This window comes from Sesamum indicum, linkage group LG11 (genome assembly GCF_000512975.1).
Source record: "Sesamum indicum cultivar Zhongzhi No. 13 linkage group LG11, S_indicum_v1.0, whole genome shotgun sequence".
NCBI lineage: Eukaryota > Viridiplantae > Streptophyta > Magnoliopsida > Lamiales > Pedaliaceae > Sesamum > Sesamum indicum.
Window position 1 is genome coordinate 10,066,835 of NC_026155.1, and position 12,283 is coordinate 10,079,117.

Consider the following 12,283-nt stretch of genomic DNA (forward strand, 5'->3'; position numbering starts at 1 on the left):
GGGGGGGGGGGGGGGGGGGGGGGGGATAGAGTGGAGTTAAAGAAATAACAGTTGGTGAATGAACCCAAGAAGAGAATTTTGGTTGAAAGGGTGATTTTTTTAGTCGTATCTATAACTCATTTTCATCCGCCCAACAACACATGGATTGGATGAGCAGTCGGGGGACAAATTGAAATGCAATGATTAGGAAGCATCCATTTCTTGTATGTTGGCGGCGTGGCGTGGAATTAACAAGTGTTCAACTGTAATTAATGAAGATGATAAAGAAGTTGAAAGCGGACAAAGGATCATCCATCGTCTCGTCAGCCCATTATGGAGGCAACGCAGCGGCAGCAGCCTACTTTTCTAGACTGCCCCCGCCGACCAAGCTCCTCCATACAATTACACATTCCTTTATCACATCAATGTATATAGTTTTTATATCTTATCTAAATATTTTACCCAAATCAGATATTCTAAAACTAAATTATCGCACCGCAAGTGCAATAAAATGTATTATATTTGTCATGTAAATTTGGCCAAATTTCATTTCAATTAGAATTTTCCCATCTTATCCTGCAATTGTTCCACTCATCAATCTACCTTTGTGTACACTCTATCAAGTTTTAGGTTAAAATGAATTATATTAATAAGTTAGAAATTATGAATTCAAGTATTATTGTATATATGGATATATATTTTATTTTATGTGAGTTTATTATAAATTTAATTTTATTATATCAATATTATTGGTACAAATAAACTCAAATGATCCAAAAAGAAAAAATGAAGGAAGATCAATTCGAACAAGGGCATAGGTGCCCCCAGAAAGCCCAGTTCGGATAGAGCCAAGGAGTCCGCAAAAAGCGCTCCTATAAAATAAATTGACCAAAAAAAGTTCAACCGACCTAAATTTTAAAGGGCCCAAGTCCAAGAAAACTTCACTGACCCACAAGAAAATTTAGAGACTTAAAATCCCCACATCGAAGTCAAAGTCCATATCACATGGCATCCACAGGTAGCCTAGATGGCATCCACATAGTATCTCTGGAGGCACACTTACAAATAAAGGCCTATAGCCCTCTCGGGACATGTGGCTCTTCCTATCAGAGTAACCTATAAACCTTTAAAACTTGGACTCTTGTTGGGAAAAGGCATATCTGCAATCACCCTACCGAAAATTAAAAAAGGCATCTTTATCCTAAAAAATATCTTCATCCACAACGAACTCCAACCGCCCCTTAGGAATCGCGGGTCTCCAATACTAAGAGATAACTCTCCACCGAATTCGAGAGATCCTCCAATCGGTGGGGCCACTCCATCGAATTCGTACGGATTAAACTTTATCCAACCACTTTGATATCATGTTCCACCAAATTCATGAGAATCCTTCACCAAATTTGCATGATTCGACCTTTTCCAATCGACTTATGGTTGTCTAAAATATAGAGCTTCCCCAACGGGGGGAGACATGTTTTACCTTCATACTACAACTTTCATCTCAATGCTATAATTTTAGCTGAAAGGAACACTTTAATTTTGTACTTCGAGTTTCACTTCAATATCAATATCTTGCTTGTACACAAAAAATAAGGAATAACACTCTCATTTTCCACTCATTTACACTCTCTTATTTTTTAGCACTCCACTTAACTACTTGCTACTTCAAGTGGATTCGAGTCCTAAATTTTTTAATCATATCAATATATTAATTGAATCGATAGATTAATTGATTTATTGAAATATTAATACATTTATATAATTTTAGGTTGAAATAGCGAGCAACAAAGGTGAACAATTTAATAAGAGACGTTCAGGGGAAGTTGTATAGTTCGAATTTTAGTTCAAATCTTATTATATCTTATATTTTTATGTAATATATGTGTTATTTATATAAATATTATATCATTTATATTATTTTAAAAAAATATTATATATAATATGTACAAAATAAAGGGGATAAAAGACACAATAGAATTTGAAAATTCTTAAAGTGCTATTTGAAGAAACCCTATTTTGGGGAAGAATCAAATCATGGATTGGATCAAATGTATTCCAAATTTGTGTGGTTGTCATCTTTAAGATTATCTTAAGACAGATGTGGATAGATTAGTAGGGTGTGCTTTTCCTTCATCTTCCTTACTCTTTTAATCATAAATTTGATAAAGCAACATTAAATTTTCAAAACTTTGGTAATTATATTTTATCATTGTGAAAAGATGGGACAGGTGAAAAGCTGAAGGGGACATTTGGATTGGGTATTCAAAAGATGAGGAAAAGGCAAAAGTCTTTGGTGGGCCAGTCAGAGTCTAAGGCTGTCTGTCTCTGTGGCTCAACAACAAAACAAACAAGCCCACTGTAATAAGCCCACAGTTTACTCCAAATTCCCATTTCTTTCTTCAAATCCACTTCGAATTTCTTGCTTAAATTAAAATATTTTTTTTTAATTGGAAAATCAGTTGTTAAGGCTGAACTATCATAATTTTATAAAATATGTGAATATTTACTTTACTTATATAAATTTATTATTAATGAACATATTAAAGTCTGTCGGACGGGTCAAATATGTGTAGGTGAGTCAAGAAACAAAGAAACATATGGTACAACATCGGAAATCCCCGATTATATAAAGTCAGCGAATATTTAAGTTAACAAGATCGTAGGATATGAAATGTGAAGATCACGAGAATATTCAAAGTATCAAAAATTTTACAGGGACATAAAAGGTTAATATTCATTGATATTATTAAATTGTACGATTTGTCGAAGTTCCTGAGGGACAATTAAATCTAAATAAAAGAGACGTAGATCTGTGCTATTTATGAGGAAATTGAAAAGTATGGACACGACACTTATGTAGATTACCAATACTATTAAATCGCCCCACATTACAATTAATCGCAATCATTTACATTGACGTGATTAAAAAAATAAAAAAACGCGTGATACATTAAGAATTGTAATTATAATTCTAAAACCTTTTAAATTAAAGTAAATAATCATCATTATCAACATATAAATAAATAGTGGTGCTTGGAATCTCAAGTACACGCATATTAATTAGTCCGCAATGCTGCATGTGATTGAGCAGTGATTTTCCAGTTCCTTCAAGTTTTCGTACATTCCTAAGCTCAAATGGTCAATGTATTCAGCCTCCTCGATGCTCAAATTAGGACATAAAACAAGTACCTACATTTATATTGAAGAATTCAAACTGACTTTATGGATTAATTAAAGGGTTAATTATGTTTAGACCTTTTTTAAAAATACAAAATTATATATTTTTCAAATACAATTAAAATTATACGTACACATCCTCCAAAACTTCTTCTTTTTAACACCTGACCCCTCCATTAGGGTCTGACGGAAAATATGGACGTTTGCAAAAATATATATATAAATTTTAATTTTACCCCTTATTTAATATTCTTCATGTATATTTTTGTACTTGTAAAAAAATAAATGTAATAATATATATGGAGTGAGGTTAATATCATTATATTTTTCTCAAGTACAAAAACATTACATGTGAATATTAAATGAGGAGTAAAATTAAAAATTCGTGTAATTTTTTGTTAACATGAGCATTTTTCGTTCAAATCTTAACAAAAGAGTATCAGGTGTAACCAATGAATTTTCAAATAAAATGTAAGTTTAATTTTAAAATTTTTTTAAAGAAAATATAATTTCGTATTATGTAGAGAAAACCTAAATAAAATCAACCCTTAATTGAAATTATTATAGTGTGTGGAGCATCATCCCAAGCTCATTTCTCAACCTTAACCATGTGAAAAATGGTCTCCATTACCATAAACTCTGACGCCTCTTTTTGACTTATATTTCCCCATTGCATTCATTCCACATGCAAAGGATTTACGCCCCTTCAATTTAGATCTGTCATGTTCAATATTTTGATTAAGTACATTAATAATTTCCTAATAAATATATCAATAAAAACAACTCAAAGCTGTTATGTAAGTAGATAAATATTCATATATATATATAATTTGAATTCAGGACCTCTGTCAAATTACTGGTTTTGACTAAAATTCAAACCTTTATTAAGTGAAGAGTTTTTTGTCTCAACAACTGAAAGCTACTATGTAAATTGACAATCACTCGTCTCTAGAGAGCAATCCAATGGTTCGAGTATAAGATTTTTCCATAGAAGGTTTCATGCCCGAATCATGAGTGTGTGCATGTGTACTGGATACATGACTATATTAATATAAAAGGAAAAAAAATCCATACGTAAAACTTGAATTTAAAATTTCTGTCACGTAACGGATTTTGAGTCTCAAATCTTATCGTTGAAACGAAGGTACATTATTTGGGAATTGAATAATTCTTGCTGTTTTTGGACGGATCAAGAGAATTACACGTAATTATGTATATCTTAAACACCATCAATCATTTGATTAGTTAAGTCAGATCCAGCTCAACTTAAACAAGAATTTTCTCGTAGCTTTTGTGATTTTTTTGTTTTTTTTTTTTTGTTGTCCTAATGGTTACAGCTTGCAGTGTAATATAATCATGTATTATTTTACAGGTTGTAACAGGTTTTTCTATGCATCATGTGGACGTTCTCGTACGTGATGTGCGATTAACTACTTCAATTTTTGTATAATTCTAAAAAGAACCCCAACAATTTGAGAAAGGGGAAAATACAAACTAAATTCTTGTCATATTATAAATGAGTAAATTACCTTTCTATTAAAAAAAAATAGCAATTTAGCTTTTTGTATTTTAAAAATACAACAATTCACCCCCTCTGTGTCTTTTAAATTGAAGCAATTTACCTCTTTAAATTGATAAATTATTGTACTTTAAGAAATATAGGGATAAATTGCTATTAATTTTTCAGAGTGGATGATTTGCTCATTTGCAATATCACAGTAAGATATTTATCTGTTTCTTATTATGTTGGGTCGACTCAAAACCCGATAAATTTGTCCGAACATTGATCGACATATGATATTATGTTACTTTTATCCGATCGATAGTCCTACAAGTATATATGCACTATAAAGCTCATTGACTTGACATAAAAAATCTTCAATCAATGTTAAATTCAGTTAACTCAAACTATATATTATGCGTGCAGAATAAGTTTTATATTGTAAACCAGTTCATGTACGATCTTTAAAGATTATTTTAAAATGATCTTTTTAGACCAATACTCTTTAAATACTCTTTAAATAGATGGTCTAAATTATAATTTTGAAAAAGAAATGGAAAGAAGCAAATGAAAATAAAAATTGTTGACTTTCATAGGGGTTCAAAATGTTTGTCTTTGCCTCTAATTTGTTTTTAATAATAATAATGTGTGAATGCTTAGAACATTGGATGCTAGCGGTTTAGCCGGTAATGCCTGCAATTCCACTCAATTATTACAACTAATTAATGATAAAGCTTTGGAGTCGTTTTCACGAATTTTGGTGGTAAAGAGTCACAAATCACGGACATTAATTACCTTGGAACACACACTCAACATCACGGTTTTTTACATATACAACTGCCATTATAATTATAAGCTAATGAATTCCAATTCTACTAATATATAAGAATATTAATTTATTTTAATAGTAGTTACTAATTTATTATAATAATAGTTAATAAATAAAATTATAGTTTATACATGCATTTTGATCAATTCATCATAAAAAAATAAATGATAATATAAAGGAGACTAACGCATAGAACTAATTGTTAGACGATCATTAAAACAAGACGAATATTAATAATTTTTCAATCAATGAATAAGAGTTTATGATCATATTAAATTTTATGAGAGTTCGTTATAATTTATCCGTGTAAATAGTATACGAAGTGGGGGCTGGATAGGGCTTTGAGTTGGGTCTGGGCATTCAGGTAGTCCGGATATTTTTAGTTGGTTTTGAACCAATCAAAACCCGCACCCCATTATATCTGAAGTCATTTTTTTTACTTATTTCAAGAAACTGGCTAAAAAATTATTTTTAAAGAGCAATATCTTATGGGGTAATTAAAAATTTCTCAAGGGAGTTTTATTTTTTCAATAAAAATAATTAGTAACATTATTCAATATATCATGATATCCAGAAAAAATTTAATATATTAATAATTTTATAACAAGACACGTATTAAAAAATAACAAATAAAAATGAATAATTAATCATGTATAGATAGAATTCGAATCTAAAATCTTTTATTAATTAAAGAGTTAAATAAGTTATTATATCACCATTAAGATCATATATGTATTTGTAATTATAATTACAACTTTATCGATATATCCGTTAATTTTTTATTTTATTATAAATTTTTTTAAAAAAAATAGTAAATAATATTTTTTAAAATTTATAATAAACTGTGAAATACCTTATAAGATATTTTGAAAAATTTATAAATTCATCCAAACACGCTTTAATAAGTGAAAGCGTTTTGAAAACTACGTATGTGAATAAAGACAATAGTCATTGTGGCTATTCTCCTTTACGAGAAACCAATCTAAGGCCATAAAGAGAGAGTCGCTGTACAGTGCATGCACTGTGAAGTTTTCAGAAGTAGCGACTTCTTAATATCTTTACATGACAATAGCAAAGTCGCTATAGACATGGACGTAGGTGAAATTCAATTAGAACGCTCTAAATATTTTATACCATATAAAATCGTTATGTCACCGGCTGCTTGACTGAAATTGAAGACTTATTTTTGCAATTTTGGTACAGAGACGTAAACGAATCGAGATTGAGTCGAACTTATTTTGAGTTTGACGAGATTTTTTATGCTTGAGTTCGAAAAGAGGAATTTAAACTTGAGTCCAATGGACCAAAATAATATAACGATGATTTTGCAAATACATATAGTGATTTTTTTTATCAAGAACCATGAACATATATAATGATTAAAAAAAATGATTCATAATACTGAATCCTATCGTACATAATTTTATGAACCAAACAGGACCTAACAATGCAATTATATATATTAGATTTGAAACATAGCATTCGAAATGACTAATAAATACTTACGTACTTTGTGAAAGAAAAGTATTTGAATATTAAATAACATGATAAATATTACATAAAATTCTACAATTTTAAAATTGTCAAAGATTTAATTAAATATATAAGTGAAGGAAATAAATAGTTTTGACTAATTAATGAATTGAAGAAAAAAGGGGGAAGGGAGAAGGGAGGGGTATAATGGTAAATCCAAAGAAGAATGAAATTGAATTCAGAGTCACTGCAGCACTCTCACTCCTCGCCACTCTTTAACTACCGCTCCTCTCTCTCTCTCTCTCCACTCTCCCTCCCCCTCTCTCTAGAACTCTCAAAGCAGAGCTCAAAGAAAGAATTACACCAGCCGGCCCTGATTCATGGCCACAGCCATGAAGAAAGTGAACATGATCACCCAAATCGTGCGGCTGAAGCAGGTCGTCCAACGCTGGAAAACCAAGAGCCTCACCCGCCGCTCCGTCCTCTATCACTCCTCATCCTCCTCCGATTCCGACGAACCCACCGGCTCCAAGCGCCGCACACCCTCCGGCTCCCTCGCCGTCTACGTAGGCCCGGACCGCCTCCGCTTCGTCATCCCGACCAGATTCCTAAACCTTCCCGTATTCGTGGCCCTCCTCCACCAGGCGGAAGAGGAGTTCGGGTTCCAGACAACCGGCGGCCTGGTTCTCCCCTGCGAACCGGGTTTCTTCAGGGAAATCTTGCGGTTTCTGGAGGAAGACGAGGAGAAGTTTGGCGGGGTGGAGCTGGATGAGTTCTTGAACATGGTTTCGGAAGTGGGGCTGCAGGATCAGTCGTCGTCCTGTAAAGAATCGTCGGCGTCGACTTCTTGCCAGCACGCCTTCACACCGTTGCTGCCCAAGACTAGGGTTTGATAATCCGGCGGCAATGGAGATAATCTTTAATGAATTTTCCTGGTTTTTTGGGGGGTAGTGATGAGTAGTACATCCTTGAAGCCAGAGTTTTAATGGTGGGTTTGCTGCTGGCTACTCAATGAGATGTCTAATTTTTAGAATTTGGGTTAGAGAAACTATTATTATGTCTAATTGTTTTTTTCTCTCTCTCTCTCTCTCATTCAATTAAGTGAAATACATCCCATCCAAATAGTTGGAATCTTTCACAGTTTAGTGTACAATTCTTGCTGAGATCCATTCATCTTTGGTTTACTACATTTTCTTTTTCTTTTTTAATCTAACTTTTCTATTTAATATATACGCATCGTGTCTATAAGAATTATCGTATTTATTTAAATTTTTTTTAAATTTTTTTATTCAAATCAAATTTGATCGAAACATACCAATCATAAAATAAATATAATGTATTTATTATGTGATTGATCATTTTTCATTAACTATAAATATACTGTACTTGCAGTATAATTAATTCAATTTCGAGAAATTCAATTTGAGTACATTTATATATTAAATGAAATAAAAGATGAAACGTGATCTAGAATGAAAAATCAAAATCCAATCCATGTATTGGGCACTGAGTGCATGAATTATTTATGAAGAAATGAGTATGCGACGATTATTCAATTATTTGATTTATTAAAAATAAAAAAAAAATGAAATCTTGTTATTTTTTTTTTCTTGGAATCCCTTTTCTCTTGAGTGAATACAATATAGCAGAGAGCTGCTGCTTTTTCAAAGTATTTCTTAAAGTTGTGGAAATTCTGGTGGTGGTGCTGGACAGAATGCCTTCTTTAATAGATACATCGTATCATAATTTGATTTTGATTTTTCACTTATGATTTAATTTGGATAATTACATTTATTACCCCTAAATTTCAAGAAATTAAATTGAGTGTATTTTTTTAAAAACTTTATTTGAACATGATTATTGTGTTCATACAAAAAGTTGACTAGCAACCCAAAGGGTATTTTTAGTTTGTCTTGTCCCTATATTAGAATTAGGATAATTACAATCTCATTTTCTGATATTTGATATAATTACACGTAAATATTATATAGTTTAAAAAATTATATTTAGCACCCCTTAGATTTGCTTCCATCTAACATATTTGTCCACCAATTAATCAAAATTCACACAATTTACTGATATTAACAAAAAAGTTGAATAAAAATTGGTATTTAGCCTTAATGACTTATTACTAACTTATTGAAAATCAAACATTTTTTTTCAACTAAACTACCCTTATAATAGTGAAGATATAACTCCTCTCATGCATTAATGTGTGAAAACGTATGAGGGTAATTTGGGCATAAAAATATTTATTTGACCTACAATAATTAGTAATTCATTCATTTGAATATAAATGTAGATTTTTTTTTAATTTTTTATTAGTTTCAACAAATTCAGTGAATTTGACTAATTAACAAACCTATTTGTTAGACGAAAATAAACTTTAGGAGTACTAAATATAAATTTTAAATTATAAAAATTTACGTGTAATTACACCAAATTTAAAAAGAAAAAAAAGTGTAATTATCCCTTAAAATTATATGGAGGGGACACTTGGAGAAAAAAAACAAAAAAGAAAAAGACAAAGTTTGACTAGTACTCATTGCTCTAATGTTTTCTTAGCAGCCTCTTAACAGTTCTTTGCCTTCTTTTTTAATTATTATTTTCTTGAAAATGATATATTTGTGTATATTAGACGAAAAGAATTAATTAATTTATATAAATATAACAAAAGAAACTCACTTTTCATCCACAAACGTCAATATATAATATTACTACACAATGTTTTTTTGTTATAAGGATAATGCTTTTAAGTTAATTTTCTTTTTCTTTTTATTTTTTGTTATAATATAATAATTTTATTTTATTTTTATTTATAATATATTTTAAAATATAAAAATTATTTATTATATACATACAAAAATAACGTAATACGAATAATTAATAAAAAAGAAAAGTAGTGATTGTATTGTATTTGCATGGGAGAGGAAGATGATTACAAGGGGGGAATAGGAGTGAATCAATTATGCATAAAGTGTATTTACACTTTTAAATTATTAAATGTAATAAAATACTGACTAATTTTTTTATGAAGAAAATGCCCTTATTATTTATACCTCCAAAATATATTTATTATAACCATTTTTTTAAAAAATATAGTTTGAGCTATTATAAAAATTTTATTTAAAATAAATACTACCCAAAATTTATGATTTTTATTATGAGTATAAAATCTGTATAAACTCTATAAATTTATAATCCTTATATTTTTTAGATAATTGCTAAAAGATTTACATAATTTTTGCTGGTGTTGTTATATATATTGAAATTTTTTTTTAAAAGTAAATTATTAATAAGTAGGCAAATAATATAATATTCGACAATTTATTGAGTAATAATATGATATATTTTAATTATGTATACACATAATTGAATAAAAATGTATAAGTGGCATAACATACGTTTTTATAAAATTATACGTATTTACATGTAATTTTTTAACAGAGATAATTTACTTTGTAAATGTAATTTCATATATTGAGCTTATAAATAATTTTGCATTACATAATCTATAAAAAGCTATAAATGTTCAAATTATTTTTTAAATAAAATCTAAGTAAAACTTTAAATCATTAAAAGTAATTTTAGAGAAGATATTTTAAAGAAGTGTTAATTACATTTTGTCATCCGAATTATGACCATTTTTACACTTTGACATTTTTTTTTTTTGCAACAACTTGTCATCTCAATTTTATAAAATTTTACACTTTGCCATTTATAACTGTTTTTCAATCAAGTTTTTTTGTCAAAACAAATCACATGCAGTACACATGTAATATTTAAGGGTTATGTGATGTAATATTTTTCACATATGCACAGTATGTGATATTTTTCCAACAAAAAAAAACCCTCATGGAAAAATATAAATTTTGTATAGTTGAAATGGTAAATTGACAAAAAAAAAAAAAATAGATGCCAAAGTATAAAAACAGACATAATTCGAATGGCAAAATATAATTTACTCTTTAAAGAAACATACTTTAGAGAGTAAAATAAAAATATATGGGGTAAGTGAGATGGGCATTTTTGTCCTGTCAATACTAAATTATATTTGTCAGAGGAAATTTTATTATTTTTCATACTTTAGGGAGTAAATACAACTACATGTATAGTTCAAGAATGCAAAATATATATATAACTACTATTAAATAAAATAATTATCAATCTGTATACTGATAAAATTTAAACTAATAATCTCATAATAATGATATTTCAGCTTCACCAACTATATTAAGCCTCGTTGACTCCAATTGTAGAGTTCATCACACCTACACTATGCCTATTACTATCTATGTGTATCTTACCCCTCCAGAAAAAGAAATTATAACTTTTCGATAGTGTCTCATGAATCTGTTTTTTGTGGACAGTATGATGTGAATTAAGATTATTAAAGTTGGTCATTCTTGATAATTTATGATGATCAAGAAAGCACCATAAATATATATATATATATATATATATATTATGGGACAACATGCCGTACAATTTCACCTTCAAGAGTACGTACTTGTTTTATTTTTACACTAATCAGATTTGATCGAATCAAATTAATTATAAAGTAAGTGTGATATATTTATCATGTATATACATCAATCACACAACAAATATATTGCACTTACTGTATAATTAGTTAGGTTCAATAAAATTTAATCTAAATTAAAATATCTGGAGTTGGGGGTTAGTTGAGGCAGCTTTCGGCTATTCAAACCTGCCTTTTTTGTACAGATTATAAATTTTATGACTTAAAAAGTTTTGGGCATCTTCTGCTTTTTTATTTTAATGGAAATTGGAAGACGAATTGAAGAAGAGATTGGAGCATATAATAATAATAATAATATGTGATGCATGCAAGTGTGTGTATATGTGTGAGAAAAGAGATGGATGTACGAATGAAGTACGTACGTGTAAGATTCAGAATGTGACGGGCAGATGACAGCGTTCCCACTAATCACCCACTAATTACTTAATAAATAATTCTTGTTTTCATCTCTTTGTTTCTTTCTGTTTCCCCCAACATTTTTTAAAATTAATTAATGAAAAAAAATATTTTCTAGAGTATCTTCTCTTTTTTTGTTTTTAGTACAATAGAGATGGGTTTAAAAACACCTGAATCTGAACTCAAAACCTTCTCGTCCACAACGAGAAGAATGATAGAAACTCAACCAATTAATTGATGACGATATTTTCTTATTTAAAATAGTGATTTTGATATAATTACAACAAATCACTATTTTAAAATGCAATAATTTATGAATAAATAATTTAGTAAAATTTTGAAAATGGAAGGGAGGAATTGGGGTGGGGGGGGGGGGGGGGGGGGA

At 29.5% G+C, this 12,283-nt stretch overlaps 1 protein-coding gene across 1 annotated transcript; it reads left to right on the forward strand.

Annotated features, from left to right (window-relative positions):
- On the forward strand, positions 7,340-7,852 carry LOC105173862 (auxin-induced protein 10A5-like). Its single transcript, XM_011095760.2, has one exon. The coding sequence runs from the start codon at positions 7,340-7,342 to the stop codon at positions 7,850-7,852; it is 513 nt and encodes a 170-aa protein (XP_011094062.1).

What these genes read in the sequence shown, in the direction of transcription:
- LOC105173862 (XM_011095760.2), top strand. Translation starts at nt 7,340, where the DNA reads ATGGCCACAGCCATGAAGAAAGTGAACATGATCACCCAAATCGTGCGG.